General features: G+C 36.8%; 1 protein-coding gene across 1 annotated transcript in view; it reads right to left on the reverse strand.

Annotated features, from left to right (window-relative positions):
• Positions 1 to 16,454, reverse strand: part of unc79 (UNC-79 domain-containing protein) — a 197,243-nt gene that overhangs the window by 84,886 nt on the left and 95,903 nt on the right. Inside the window, exons 27-29 of the mRNA XM_071582616.1 lie at positions 6,493 to 6,558; positions 3,959 to 4,104; positions 1,846 to 1,967 (exon numbers count right to left, since the gene is read on the reverse strand). Of these exons, the coding sequence (XP_071438717.1) occupies positions 1,846 to 1,967; positions 3,959 to 4,104; positions 6,493 to 6,558 (334 nt within the window). The remainder of the gene's footprint in view (positions 1 to 1,845; positions 1,968 to 3,958; positions 4,105 to 6,492; positions 6,559 to 16,454) is intronic.

The raw sequence follows: 16,454 nt of genomic DNA on the forward strand, positions 1-16,454 counted from the left end.
ACTAACTCGATGAAGAGAAAGGGAAAAATCATAATAAAGACTGTTTACCAATAAGTAACAATAAGTTAGAATATGGGATTTTGGAAGTTTGAAGGGCTGCTTTCATGCACCCAATATTTGCAACATTTTTTTAAGAAAGAGCTCATTTAGACAGGGTCTGAATGGTGGTAGTAGTAGTTTTAGGAGAGGTGACCGCCAGCTGAGGTAATTTGCGCCATTAGGGATGGATGGGAAAGGAGGAAGGGTGGAGAGAAACCTGTCGGGCCTCTCTTAATGAAAAATGCCAAGGGGTCTACAGTTTAATGTCCCATCCAATGGATGGTGTACTCACCCAAAGTGCTTTCCAAAAATCATCTCAATTAGGGATTAGGATACCACTGAAAAATATCTACCATATCCAGGATTTGAACCCAGGCCCTCAGGGTGGGCAGCCAGGACATTAGCCATCTCACCATCCCAAACCCCAGAGTGTGAATGGGGTTCTATATTAAGACGACATGGTTCAGACAGTGAATTTGGAAACCTAGGCAATATCCTCATGGCCAATATAATAACAATTTCAAGATGAATTCTGGATGGTGAATATCTAGATATACCTTGTTTGGTTCCTGATGAATATCATTTGAGAAAAGTAAAGTAAGCTACATCTTCTATGGGTAGGCCTAATCTCCTTCCTCTCCTTTCTTCCCCTTAACAGGGAGGGAGGTTGGTTCAGTAAGAGTAGAAAGTAAAAGGGAATTTCTCGCTTCTGCAATGGTTCAAAGCATAAGATTAAGGTGTGTTTAAAACAGTTGGTTGCCAATTTGTAAGAATTACTCTATTTCCATTGCAAGTCTCAATATTGGCCATCAGTGTAATCACTAATGCTTAACTTCCTCAATATGTGTGAAATCATTGAGAGTATTCCACCCTTGGTCAGGTCATCAGTGGCCAATTTTTTAAAGGCTACCTTGTATGGCCCATTGTAATGGCTCTGCCACCCCTAACTCAACACACCAGGAATGATGGAAGAGTTAGCATCACAAATTTGGTAGCTGATTACCTGACAATGTGTGGAAGAGATACAAAGAATTCACGTACAGCATATGCCTGAAGAGCACCACATTCTTCACTGTGTGTTCGATGGTTTCAGGCTCAACTTAGTGAAAATCCATGATCACTGAATAATTAAACTTTTAAAATATTTAGTAATAGTGTAAATAAGCTTTTGTGAAAAAATGCCAAGTTTAATTATTCAAAGATTCTTCACTGTTCTTAATACTTTATTCACATAAACTCATTCAGGATTGTCAGCAAAATTTTATTTAGTTTAATGCTTTCTTTAAATGTCAAATATAACCAACAAGAAGAAATAATAAGCCCTGGCCAATGCACTACTTTTATAAGTATTTTCTTTCAGGTTCGATCAAAGCATGGGTTAGCTTCATATTTTTCTGAGTCCATCAATTCCAAAACAGTTTTCTTGATAACTGCTCAACTTGATAACTTCAATTAAAATTAAGCAAAATTACAATAGGATTAATGAAAATATCTTAAATATTCGAAATGATAGCTTATAAATATATGATTTTTAAAGTCTGTGCTTAATTACTCATTTGTCTCAAATTATTAGTTCTTTAAAATTTCAAAAAAAATCTGAAAACTGTACCACCAAAAATACTCACTGTATGAATGGAAGAGAATTTAGGTTTGAATAGATTAAAAAAGCTTATGCTTTGATTTTATGAAATCAAATCCAAAAGCTTGCTATTTTTCTAGCCACATCACATATATGTGAAAGCTAATTCTTGCTGGCAAGAACTACAATTTAAATCATGTGTTTTGGAGAAAGTGAAATGAACTTACCTTAATTTCTGAGGAGGAACATGAAAGCCCCGATCTGTTTGACTATATCCAAGAAGAAGGTACAGATGCCGCAGTACAATGCCTTGGGTTTTTGCAACTGATTTCTCACCTGTTGGAAATGCCTGAAAGAAAGAAAAATTACTCAAGATTTTGAAAAATCGCACTAGAAGGGCTAAATTGAAAGACTCGGAGACTCCCAATTCAATGCAGGTCTTCTCTTGCTTTCAGAGTAAAATCCATTTGACAATATATCCATTTTTTGAAAATTCTTCCAAGGAATTTAAACCTGAAATAGGTATCTGGGGAAAAACAACACTAATTCAATTTATGGTTTAGCTGTGGTATCCATATTTTCAGCAATGAACTGTGCGTGTAATTAAACAGAATGTGTAATTGAAGTGTAAATAAATCAAAAGTATTTGTAATTTAATCACATCCCAATAAGATTGTTTCTTATATATTAGATTTTGCCTACTTGGATATCTTCAGTCTCAATTATCACACACAACTCTACAACCAACACTCAATTTCAAACTCAGCAAACCTATCATAACATGCATTCAAATGCAATTGACAAAGAAAATTTTAGTTAAACCCCAGGTGCCAAAGAAGGATGACAAATGGGATATTCTTAGGTGGGTGACCAAGTTTTCAGTGTAGGTAGAAAAATACTTTAAAAATAAGTGTTGTGATTCCTTCTAGGATTACCTGAGTACTTGCAAAATAAAAGTTGCATGTGCTTCACAATTTTTTTTCCTATTTGCCATGACATGTGGGCATTGAAAGCAGGATGGTAAAAAATAAATTATTGGGGTAAATATTACACAAGTATGTGAATACATTGATGGCAATCTCGATCACAAACCCTAATGAGGTAAAAATTAGTCATTGTCTCTGTTACATGCCTTCTCTGATTTTCTTAAGTTCTAATTTTTAAGTACATAAGGGTTTTTCATTTTCATGGAGTTATCTGTAACAGGAGTGAATTCTTTTTGAGATAATTGCCAAATGATGTTGGCATATGTATTAATACATAGAATTATTGCTTAAAGTCTTTTGTTTGAAATCAACAGTCACTTTTATCCTTAGTTATGCACTACTTCAAGAAAAAGCATACCTAGAAAGAGACCTCATTTGCATTCTGGGGGAAACATTATGTCATTTTCACTGGAAAGGAATTTTCAGGATGTCATTAGCAAACAATTTTTTCACTATGAAGAATATACAACTTAGCATCCATATCCAAACATTTATTGAATTGCATTTCCAATTTTATAACTGATAACATTTGTTATAGGGTAGTTATTCTTTGTATGTATTAATCATTTCCAATAAGAGACATTCACATATACAAAATTTATTTTTTAAAAGCATACTATAAATTTCACGCATTAATATACTCCTGCAGTTCTTCAAAGGAATTTGACATAATTTGTCAAATGAACAGAGTTTCAAAGCAGTGTAGTTTTGTGTTGCGATTTTTTGTTCATATATCCCATGAGAAGCTAGGTTGGTAGATAAAACAAACGTTGGAATACAAAAGGACCTTAAACAGGAGCCCCAAAGACATACAGGTGTTGTATTGTATTGTACTCATTGGCTATGCTTTACTAGCCTGCCATATGCAGACAGAAGACAAAGGCATTACGGTAAGAGTTAGGAGATCTATCCAACCTCTGTCCAGGCCCAATGTTGCTTAACTTCAGTGATCTAAAGGGAACTGATGTTTAAACATGGATAGTCCACCAATGTGTTTAAGTTCCCTAAAAACAAATGGTGTTTAAACCTGAATGCAATGAAGGTAGAGAAAAAACTTTGCCATTTCACATAAAAAGATTACATATATTGCACGACTATAGTTTCAATGCTGCACAACATAATCAGGTGCCTGAAAATCTAAATATATGTACAATACAAGTAGTAATTAGGAAATGAGAGAGAATAACATGTTCACATTACTTTCACATAATAATTGTAGTTGACAAATGACAATTGATAAATGCTTTTCATGCTTTGTTACAATTAGTAATGTTCATACCATGTAAATTGAAATGAGCATCAGTAATATAACAGGAATAAATGGGGGCCAACAACATTCACCAATTGCACTCACCTGGTCTGACCTTGAAAGGAACTGCATTAAGAGGAAGACGAGTAAATGGATAGTTTCATGATCAGCCTCTTCAAATTCAATAACTCGTTGCAGATAGCCTATTAGCTGACTGTCCTCCATTGAAGTAATTGATTGGATATGACCATCTGTGAATTTAGATGAAAGAATAACCAAATAGTCAACATAAAAAATGTAAATGGTGGTCAGCAAAAATTATTTTTTTGCAAATAAAGGGGAAATAATAATTAAATTATCTACCAGCAGCAACTATCCAGTGACAAGCAGAGAAAATAGTTTTACTCTTCCAAAATGTTATGAACTTACATACATTACAAAAAGTGTAAACAATGGACAAGACATGTGCAATCAAACCAAATGCACAATATAATGCATGCTTAAGTAATTTCCAGTTTAGAGAGTGCATTATCCATACACAATGATAACACAGCTAATACAAAAATTGGATATTGCTATCTGTGAATTATTAAGGGCCAGTTTTATGTCTCATTAAATCCAACTGTTAGTTGATGGGAATGTTCAATGAATATTGATAATACAAAAAAAATTATTTCATAAATAATTAAGATTGCTCATTAGTGAATGTGGACATTGTAACCATAGCAACATCATCTGTCAATTATTGAGTGGCTTAGCTGTCATTTTTTTAAGTAACCAGGGATCATAAAACTGAGGTTTGGTCTTAACTTGGGGTTAAAATTAACCTTCAGTTTAATGAGAAATCATAAAACCTGGCTTAAAAGTTTAAAGACAACATTTACTCCCAACACTACCTACTGAAAAAGTTCTATATAGCTAGTTATATGGGCTACAGATAAGAAAGAGAGTATTTATATTTTCCTCCATGCAATTTATTTTTGATAATTTTTTCTGTCACCCAATACTCATGGATGTGAGGGGTGCAGTGAACAACTTCACCAAACTGACTTCTCTGTGCACTAAATAGAAACACTTGGGAGAGATAACTCCCTTGTTTGGATAAATATCAAATTGTTCCAACCATCTAGTTTAATCACATGATCATTAAAGCAAGTTTTATAATATGACAGAAATAAATAGGGGCACTATGAAAGAACAGTAGGCTCTAATTAACCATGGACAGATTAAGTTAGATAGCCTAACAAAATAATTAAATTGCAAATCTACAGAGATAATTTAGACATGAAAAGATGATTCCTGAAAAACAATATGCAATACAAAGTTGACCCTGAATAGCTTTTTTTCCTTATATGTGACAAAGATACAGATTAGGTATGAATATGTATGATTGCCTTCAATAATTACATTTCATAGACAGTGTATCTTTAATGCTGGAATCACAGAAGGCAGCCACTGATAATTGATGTGCAAAGGCTAATAATACCTTTATAGTTTTGTTTGCGCTGTGCAGAATTGCACTTTATGTATCTCAGTACATGTTATTCATAAAAAAATCTTGTGCATGGTAACATACATTATTTGGAATGGTAAAGAGCTGAAAATGAAACGCCAATCACAATATTAATTATGAAAATAGTGGCGATCACAAACTTCAGCACTATGATGGAATATATCCAGCAGAAATGATTCAGTAATTCAAAATCAATAAGTAGGGACAATAACAAAATTCCAAAATACTATTGTTACCAAGATTATAATAGCAGAAGAGAAAAGAAAATTTGAAGCGATGAATGTGGCACTAAAAAATAATTATGAAAATAAAATGTATAAAAAGTAAACCAAATGAAGAGTAAACAAAGAGAGAAATCTACGAAAAACACTTAGTAGGGGAGGAGGAATAATTGGATACATCTTGTGGCACATTAGTTTACTGAGAATGATAAGTGAAGCATACATAGAGGGGAAGAACTACAGAGGGAGGAAAGGATGAATTATGAAAAATGAAGGATGAAAGACAAGGAATTATTAAGGAATAAGTAGACGGTCAGGTAAGAGCAAGCATGCTGCTGCCAGCCAATCCTTGGATTGGCAACTCATGATGATGCTCTATTGTTCATATTTGTAAGAATATTAATTTGATAATTGGATCCTAGATAGTAATTATATAATTCAATATGTAACAAATAATAATTAATCATAAGTGCCAAATGATTTTAACTGGTTTAGGTGGACAAGAAATAATTCAATCATAATTAAATCAGCAGGCCACTAAAACAGATAATATTTTCTACACAACTATTCACTACTAAAAATATGCACAAAAACTTAAAAGATATACATAACTTCAACAATATACATAAAAACTAAGAATTTACAGGTGCAGAAAAACACTTCTTTGTTATACATTCATTTTTAATTCATAACAATATTATCATTTAATATATTTAAATATTTTGTACCTAATAAGCAATTAAAACATCCTATCGAGCATGTGCTAATATCATTCTTCTTACTGCATCTCCACACTGTTGCTAACTAAAGTTCACAGATGACTCAGTTCAACTACTCTACTAATGGCATTATTATATTCAAGCAGAAATTACAGGAATGGTAAGAGGATGAACCTAGCAACTAACCGAGACCAAATCGGGAGCTCTTCCTCTTGAGGATTGGGGCTGAATACTGGCGGCTATACACCTTCTCTGTGGATGTGATATATAACACAAGATAGGTAAAAGTAACATTTTTTGGAAATATAAAACTCCCGAAAGGATTAATGAAGGATATTAAAAAAATAAATTCTTGAAAAATAGCCACATTTTATGACAGGAATCTTGATCAGGCTTACATCTAATTCTATGGCAATATTTACTGTTTTGGATATACGCATGCACTTCATAATTTCACCTGCATGTATTGGTAAGCATAAGGATAGCTATAAGCTCTCCAAGAGAGAATTCATATTTTTTGCTGCACATTATAAAACAAAATATTCATTGGTTCACATTCAAAAGGGTATAAAGGCATAATAATTATAATTATCTAGCATATCATTAATAAATAGGCAACTTAATGCATGTTTAAAAAATGGTGCATGCAGAAAACAGAAATAAGCTATTTTTTAACTGAAAATACATAAAACCAGATATAGAAATGGCAATAAATACACAGAGAAAAATAAATGGTAAACATATATGCCATTATAAACCTCACAGGTCCAAACGTATGATTAAAACCATGCATCCAACTAAATGTTAACTAGAATCTTCCATCTCAAAGAGACCTTACTGAGGCTGCATTAGAAATTTGATATAAAATCTTGAAAGAGATTGTGAGAGGAGACTTAACCAAGAATTTAGGACAAAATGTCAGGATCAACATTTAAATTAAATATTTTAAACCTTGAGAAGCATGGTTACAGTATTTTCATGGTCACCATATCAGCTAGATTATTCTCTGTTTTTATATAAATTGAGATTTTATATAAATATAAATTGAGATTTCATTAACTAATTCACATATTGATTTCATACCATTTTAAAAGTAAATTTCATTACCTTCTTTTTCATACCAAAATATAATCCTAATTTCTTAACAGTACTCTTCCCAAAATTTGTCAAATAATGAAACTTGATGGTAATTTCAGTGTTTAAGATCAATTTATTCTAGTTTTACATAAATATTTACACAAAAATTTCTTTATCAAAAATCTTTGTGATGACAAATATTTTGCAGTCTAAAACAGAAATGCTGAACAGATTTAGCAAGAGTAGAGAGTAATATTGATTACAATTATTTGATTCATAGATACATACAACAAAATAATACCAATATTTATGATTTTTATAGAGATTGCATAATACTTCAACAAAGATAAAACTTTTTCACAACATCTTGAGTAATCAAGATGAATTCTCAATTTTAAAAACCCTTTTCAGTGTACCATTATCAATTAAGAGGTGAGTATTTGGTCACATATGTAATTAACGGAACATACAATTTTTAATGTTAAAACCAGGAACCCTATCTTAATGGAACTGTGTTTTAGACACATCATAGGTTAAAAAAATACATAATACTTTAATACCCAAAGGAGTATGCTCTACTCAAGTTACTCAAATCATCATCAATGTCGAGCAATACGTGCAAAAAGGATTACATGAATGTTTTAGATTGTACCTGGAACACTGAAAAGAGAGGTGATATTTTTGTGAGTTCCTTTCTTTATTCTTTCCAGATTTATAATTCCATTTGCAATGCCTGTAATATGGGTTATTTTGCACAGTGAAGAGAAGCAGATCCAATAGCTTTCAAAAATAGGAAGATAAAAAAGTAAAAGAAAGCAAAAGTGGTTTTAATAAGTCACTATAGAGAGACAATCTAGTCTGAAACATTGAAGGAACAAAGCTATTGAAACAAATGCATATCAGTCATACAAATGCATGAGAAACATATTGACAGTCAAATCAAGGAGCGAGATATTGCTTGTCAACAAAAAAACAAAAAAATGACACTCAAACGTATTCCGAATATTTAGTAGCCAAACCACCTTTCTCTGGCAAAAGAAGGGACCAAGAAGGTTTCAAAAAAAGAGGACAGGAGGGATACTGGATGGAAGGGGAAGGTCAGGAAAGTTTGGGAGGGGAAGGTTTGGAAGTGTGAGACTGATATGGAAGGTTTTGGGAGTGGAGGGGGAATAATACTTGGAGTTTGGGATAATTAATTACTGATATTGAACCCTGGCTCATTCCAGGAATCAAGGAGCCAGATTTATGCCTATTCTATTGTTTTGAGTTTGAGTGGACGGTTGGAGGATGGGACGGATACTAGAATTGAGACACTATAGCAGGGAGTGTTATGCTTGGAGGTGTGCTTTGGGAATAGGAGCATCCCAAACAGGGAAGAATTCTTGCATGAGGCAAGGTGATTATTGATCCTAATATTTAGGGGTGCGGTACACTGGCCAACATAGAAGCCAGGGCATAGTTGGCACTTCAGAAGGCAAACTACTTTATTGAAGGTGCACAAGGAGCAGGGCATTGGTAGGAGAGAATTAAAAAGCAGGAGGTAGAGGAATGGGATTTGGGTTTTGAAAATAAGACATGTTTTACATCTTGAGTTATTGCAGGGGATGGGAGTGGCTTTGGGACGGGGCAGGGATTTTATGAGTGGATTGGTTGATTTGAGGAGATCTAATAGGTTAGCAGGGCATTTGAAAGTAACAGAGGAACATTTGGGAAAAAAGTTGGTAGTGAGTTATGGTTCTTCAGGATAGGGTAGAGGTTTTTTTCGGGTGATCTCAGAAATTCTATGCCAGGGAAGTAGGTAGTACAAATTGAAAGGGGTCAGGTTTCTGCGGCGGAAGAAGGTTTCCGAGTGTAAGCATGTCTTTGGATTCTTTTGTTTAGGACGGATTCAAGATAACCTTGCCAGAGGAGGGAATTGCATAGGTTTGAGAGGAATTTATCAAGGCAGTCGCAATGAATACAGGTTAGGTGTCCTCGTATAGAAAGGGAATTAATAATAGAGAATTTGGTATGACAAGGGTGGTAACTGTTGTAGTGTAGGTATTTTTGTATGTTAGTCAGTTTTATATGCATATAAGTGTACAATGTTTTGAACATTAATGATATGTTTACATCTAGGAGGGTAATTTAGGAGGAGGAAACTGAAGAGATAAAGGAAACAAGATGAAGCCTCAATCTTTGTTTCCTTTACCTTGAAGCACGCCTCCAGCCATAGCACTCCCTTTGACAATAGCTACAGCATGAACATTTTAGGATACCTCCTATCTTCGAACTCTCCACTAAACCATTAGACTACAGGGTTCGTCCGGAAAATAAGTGTACTCATTTTTTCCCGCCGCTCCAGGCGCGCCCAGCACCGCTCTGACAGGCTGCGATTGGAGGGGGGTATGTTGGCAAGCGACGCTGAAAAAGGCAGTCGGCTCTGAGCTGTGGTGTAGTGAGGAGCTCTGTTAACGCGAACCTCCACGCTCGACCCACGTCACGGAACACGATGCCGAAGTTTTTGGAGCAGCGTTATTCCATCAAATTTGCGGTAAAGCTTGGGAAATCGTCTACCGAAACTGTCGGTATGATTAACCAGGCTTACGGGGAGTCAGCCATGCCCAGAAACATGATCTTTCGGTGGCACAAGATGTTCGTGGAGGGCAGAGAAGAGGTCGACGACGAACCACGGCCTGGACGCCCATCAACGACACTCACCGACGAAAATGTGCGAAAAGTTCGCGATGTACTGAACTCTGATCGTCGTCTTAGTGTTCGGATGATAGCAGAGCAGTGTAATGTGCCAAAAACAATAGTGCACGAGATTATTAGGGAGCAATTACAGATGCGAAAAATTTGTGCAAAGTTGGTGCCGAAAGTGCTCAGTGATGATCAAAGACTCAATCGTTTGGAAATCGCGACACAACTTGCGGATCACTGCAAAAATGATCCACATTTTTTAGAGAACGTTGTTTCGGGTGACGAGACGTGGATCTTTGAGTACGACCCGGAGTCGAAGAGACAAAGTGCGGAGTGGCACACCCCATCATCACCCCGTCAAAAGAAAGCTCGCATGAGCAAATCTCGGATCAAGGCGATGCTCATTGTCTTTTTTGACAAAAGGGGAGTCGTCCACTACGAATTTGTACCTGAACGACAAACTGTAAATGCTGCATTTTACGTCCAAGTGCTCGACAGGCTTCGAAAACGAGTCGCCCGCGTCCGGCCAGCGATCAAAAACATCTGGCGGCTGCATCACGACAATGCGCCGTCTCACACCGCGCTTGTCGTGTCGGACTTCTTGGCCAAGCACGGCGTGGCAACGCTGCCGCACCCGCCCTACAGCCCGGACTTGGCACCACCGGACTTCTTTCTGTTCCCGAAGATAAAGAGGAGTTTGAAAGGAACGCGATACGGGACTTTGGACGCCGTCAAAGAGGCCGTGACGACGTGTCTTCGAGAGGTTCCCGATGATGCCTTCGCGGGAGCGTTCCAGGAATGGGAACGCCGCTGGAACAAGTGTATCGACTCACAAGGGTCCTATTTTGAGGAAAATAAAGCTTAAGCTATGTAAAAGTGTAATAAATTTTTTTTCCTTAGCTCAGTACACTTATTTTCCGGACGAACCCTGTATATAACATACTATATTAGGCATTAATTACCTCACTTTCCAGAAATTTTCATTCCTCCCCCCTCTCCCAAACCTTTGCATTTAAATCCCACCCCTCCCAAACCTTTTCCCACCATCTTCTCTCATTCACCTCTCGTTCATCCTTCTCCTCAGTTCCTTTGTCAGCAGAAGGCTGTGTCACCAAAAATTTAGAATGAGTATGAGACTCCTTTTTTATGTTTCTAGCTATATTTGTGTAGGCCAACCCCACATTGCTCCTTCGTTTGATTCATTACGTTCATCTTTCAAAATTTTTGTCTACATCGTGTGCATGTGTAGAGGGTCCACTATGAAAGTAATGTGCATTCTCTGGGAAAATAGATTTATTGATCGTACTAGTACAAATGTTAAAAATTCTTCTAAATATTCTGCCCCTGCATCATTACACTTGCAGAGACATGTCTGCCATGCCTGGAGGGTACCCTGAAACTCCCCGACAGGAATGTCTCTCAGGAATGTTATAACATGCTTTTGGATATTTTCCCATGCTTTTGGAAAGTCTCCCAATGCTTTCATCAGGGAAACAAAAAAAGTCACATGGAGCCAAGTTGGGACTGTAAAGTGGCCGGTGCTCCAGGCCAGGAAGTTGGTAACAATAAAGGACAGGTGGCTGAGTGCTCCATCGTGCCAAGTGACAAAGTCGAAAAACACACTTCTTTTCACTCAGACTGCTTGGAGCAACCTGGCGACTGGCTACTTTGGAAGGGCAGACCCCACACCACATTTCCCGACCGGTTTTACCGCGCTGCCATGGATAGTCACATCACAATAAAATCATGCACATTACTTTCATGATGGTCCATGTATACATACACATTAATATAGCATCAATCGCATCATAATGTTGTCTCAAAAAATTCAAAGGAGGAATATCTATTGTTAATTTTCTTGCTTCAATTAACCTTTATTAACCAAAAGGGAACTTTTGTTCCCATCAAAAGACCAACCTGTTGGCCGAATGGCACCTTTAGGGACCACTTAGTTTTGCTTATCACATGCTTCTTTTATGAGGATGCCTGGGGTGTCTAATGATGTCTAGACTGTTTACTCTTCATCATTTGGCATCTTTCAGGCCCTGAGTGGCCATTCCTTGTCTCAACTGCATTGAATTGTATTTACATCACTCTGTGCTCCCGTAATTCTATGCATCCATTCTGCTAGGTTAAGAGTTTATTGGGTATCCCTAGTGCAGAAGCTACTTTCAGTATGAGCAGTTCTTTCTGAGAGATACTAGCGGTGTAAGTGTTTGACCAGTTTTTTTCGATTGTATGGAATTTATTCACACCTTTTGGTGATCCTGGTAATCACTCTTCAAGTTAATAGATGGGAAATTTTTATTCAAAAACCTTTCCGACATGGATTTTTTATAATAATTTTCTGTACTTGAAATTAGTGGAAAAAGCTCTCCCCCCTCTTCAATGGATTCCAAGCAAATGTTGTTAGAGAGAGAAATCAGGGAAGAACTTTAATCAGACAGTTATTCTGACATCCACGTCACTGTCAAGAGTGACTTCTCCATAGAAGATGACGGCAACATCAACATATATGCAGCGCAGAATGAGTCAAAGAAGTGAGTAAAAAAGCCTAGGACCTATGCTTTTTATGGCGGATTCTGTTTTTCTGGGAGTGAAAGAGAAGCTCCAAATATCACGAAAAATTCCTCACCTATGGCTGTGTTTTTCCTGTATTTTTAAGCAATCATATATCTACTGGGCAAAGATACAAACAGGTATTATGCTCACTTTTTCCGCAAAAAACACTGTTTAATCTGCGGAACCTAATGTAAGTCATTCTGAAATGTGTAAATATTTGGCCATTGCAATTCACATGGGACTTGACATCACAGACTCACTCAGAGATTACTGAACGTGTATGGAACAGTTATTCACACCTTTTTATGGCAATACCATGATGCGTGATACATTCCAACACATTCTTAGATTTTTACGTATATGCTACGTATATTACATATATGTTACAAATAATGATAATAAGGCAAATAGGGGAACGAAAATGATGACAGGCTTTGAAAGATCAGGCATCTTTTTGATATAATTAATGAAAGTTACAAGAAATAATATAGACCATCAGAGTACATTGCAGTGGATGAAATCATAGTCATTTTTAAGGGGAGAGTTATATTCAAGCAGTATATTATTATTTATTAATTTCAGTTCATCAGGAGAGATGATACAATGTATTAGCAGTGTAGTGACATCCCTGGGGATTTATTAGGGGATTTTTTCAGGAAGTACTTGCAGGGAAATATCAACACTCTATTGCTTATTACTAAACAGAGAAGGCAACCATTTTTTTGACAGATGTTGGAAAAAATTCTTAATATTAAGCATTTTTCCAGTGAATCAACTTATAGGTCAAAGTTATACTTGTATGCCCCCGCCCATAAAACACAGGCTAACTTTAGAGCACATTTAGGAGCCAAGAAATGCATCTTATGGGCCATGAAATATAATACATATTCTTCTACCACAGTTTAAGTTTGAAGAAGACATGACTGAAATGATTTCAACTTACATAACCTATTTCAAATATAGTAATGTTAATGATGATATAATATCCCTAATTTTCTGTGGCAAAAAATTTGATGGTAACTACAAAAAACGTTAAATATGTTGATTTACTTTCATTAAAACTTAAAGTTTCTCTTATTTTGGTTATCATTAGCAGACTGCATGTTTTATATGAATGTGCATGATACATGACTCTATATGCTACTCAAAAACCATTTTCATGTAGGTTAGCACAACCTATGCCTACTTCAGCACAAGGTGCAGTAAGTACAGGAAATTTACAATAGTGACCTTGTTAGAATGTACGAGGGTCATCCGGAAAGTAGTACCCGTTCGTGAAATAAAGACACAAAAGTAAATATTAACAAACATAAAAAATTTTATTTGAAAGAGGATACTTTAAACTACTTCTCAACATAATCTCCAAGCAAATTAAGGCATTTGTCATAACGTGTGACAAGTTTCTGTATTCCTGCTGCATAGTCCTTCGCCGCCAGCTCATTGAGATACGCGAGGGACCCATCTTGCACAAATTTTTGCATAATGCAGATGGTGTTTAACAATTTCATGAACAATTGTTCGAGAAACATTGGGAAAATGCTCACAGATGTCATCAATTGTGACGCGCCGATCGTTCCTCACGAATTCGTCAACTGAGCTCACCAGTTGGTCTGTAATGACAGACGGTCTCCCCGAACGCTCATCGTCGTGTGTGTTCCCCCTCCCCATGTTGAAGTTGCGACACCACCGCCGAACAGACGACTCGTCCATTACATTGTCTCCATACACCTCCTTTAATTGGCGATGAATATCACATGGGCGAACGTTTCTTGCATTGAGGAATTTAATCACTGCCCTCACTTCACAACTGGCGGCGTTCTCAATTTTTTTAAACATTGTAAACAATCACAGAAACAACACAGGCAATGCTAGCGTCACGCAACTTGGCTCAGAGAAGGCAGACAAGCCACTGAAGCTATCTGACCTCGTCCAGCGGCTACTCGCGTCGTCAGCACTTCATGCGGCACGAACGGGTACTACTTTCCGGATGACTCTCGTATTTACTAATGCATTATCACAAAGCAAAATGGCCAGTCCCTTCAAAATTTAGATAATACCTGGTATGTCAAAAGTTTCCCAAACTTTTTTATCACAAAAAATACTTCACTAACAAATTATTGTTCTAGTCCCTCTTCAAAGTTATCTCCCCCTCAATGTATATACTTATCCCAATGGTGTTTCCACTTTTTGAAACAGTCTTTAAATGCTTCTTCTGGAATACTCATAAGCTCCTCTGTTGAATTTTTCTCAACCCCTGATGTGGTGGCAAATCTTTTTCCTTTGAGCGGGGTTTTTAGATTGAGGAACAGGAAGAAGCCACATGGGGTGGCCAGGTCTGGGGAGTGGGTTGGGTCTAGAGGCACTGCAGTCTTGGGTTTGGCTAAAAACTCAGAAGTTCTGAGAGATGAATGGTCAGGCACAGTGTTGTGGTAAAAAACCCCTCGCCACTCCTACAGGGTTCAGACCATTTTCGCCTGATTCTCTCTCTTAGACACATCATAACCCCCAGATAGTATCACATGTTGACTTTCTTTCTTTCTTTGTAGAAGAAAACAATCAACATCACCTTGATATTCCAAATGCAAACTTGTTGAGCTTTTTTTGGAGCGGGAGGGACGTTTCTCCAATCCATTGCAAAAATTGCACTTTTGTTTTGATGACATTTCCATAAATCCATGACTCAATACACCCGTTATGAAACTGGACATCCTCTTCAGCCCGATCAAACAGTTCCTGATAGACCTGAACTTGATGTTGTTTCTAGTGCATCCTCAATTGTTCAGTCAGCATTTCATAGCATAAACCAATTGAGATGCCAAACTCTTCTGCAAGTTTTCCACTGGCAGAAAAACAACAATTTGCATGAACGAGATCGTTCACTTTCTTGAAGTGGGTGTCATCAGTCGATTTTGATGGTCTTCCGGAACACTCTTGCCTTCCACGGATTACTTTCTCTTTTTGATCCAGGTAAACTACTCATAACATGTGGTACCTTTCATAGCATCCTCACCAGAAACCTTGATAATCAACTCAAAAGTTTCCACGAAGGATTTGCAGAGTTCCATGCCGAATTTCACAGAACAACACCGTTCATTCTTTTTTAATCATATTTTGAAATCAATAGTAAACTTTTTAAATTCATTTAAGGCTTGGGGTAAAACTGCTTAATACTCTACATTATTTTATATCATTATAGTTGGTATAATTATGCCCAATACAAAATGTCATACGTAGAAAGTACCCAGTAAGGAAATGTCTATGTAAACTTTATTAGCACATTAAGCTGATAATTGCAAGTTGCCAATGCACAACTTCAATATTCTTGTTACCATATATTAAGGTAGTATTCTGATAATCAAGCTAGTTTTGGAGATATCAACTAAGATTGATTTTGATAGTAACAAAGGAATCTGAATTGTTTCTGCTTTAAAAGGCAAAGTTTGAGTCATAATGTGAGGTACCACTGCACAAACTGTGGCAGTCGTCGAGAAGGTTCAGGTGCTGATTTCAGAGGACCCAGGGCAATCGCTGAGGAAATTGGCATCGGAACTGAATGTTAGCAAGCAAACAATGCATCGGATGGCATAGGAGGACCTACAATACAAGTCATACACAATAAAGGTGCAACACATGCTGTCTGCGGCTGCCAGAACAAAGCAGATTGCTCGCTGCAACCTGCTGTTGTGTTCTCTAAAAAATGAAGCTGCGGGGCGAATCTGATTCTTTTCTGATGCAAAAATTTTCACTGTTGACGTGAAGATCAAAATGAGAAATGATTGCTGGCTTGCCCACAACCCCGAGGACGTCCCGATTGTTGCTCAAACAAA

The sequence above is a fragment of the Hetaerina americana genome, unplaced genomic scaffold, assembly GCF_022747635.1.
Source record: "Hetaerina americana unplaced genomic scaffold, ioHetAmer1.1.p SCAF_12, whole genome shotgun sequence".
In the NCBI taxonomy this organism is placed as follows: Eukaryota; Metazoa; Arthropoda; class Insecta; order Odonata; family Calopterygidae; genus Hetaerina; species Hetaerina americana.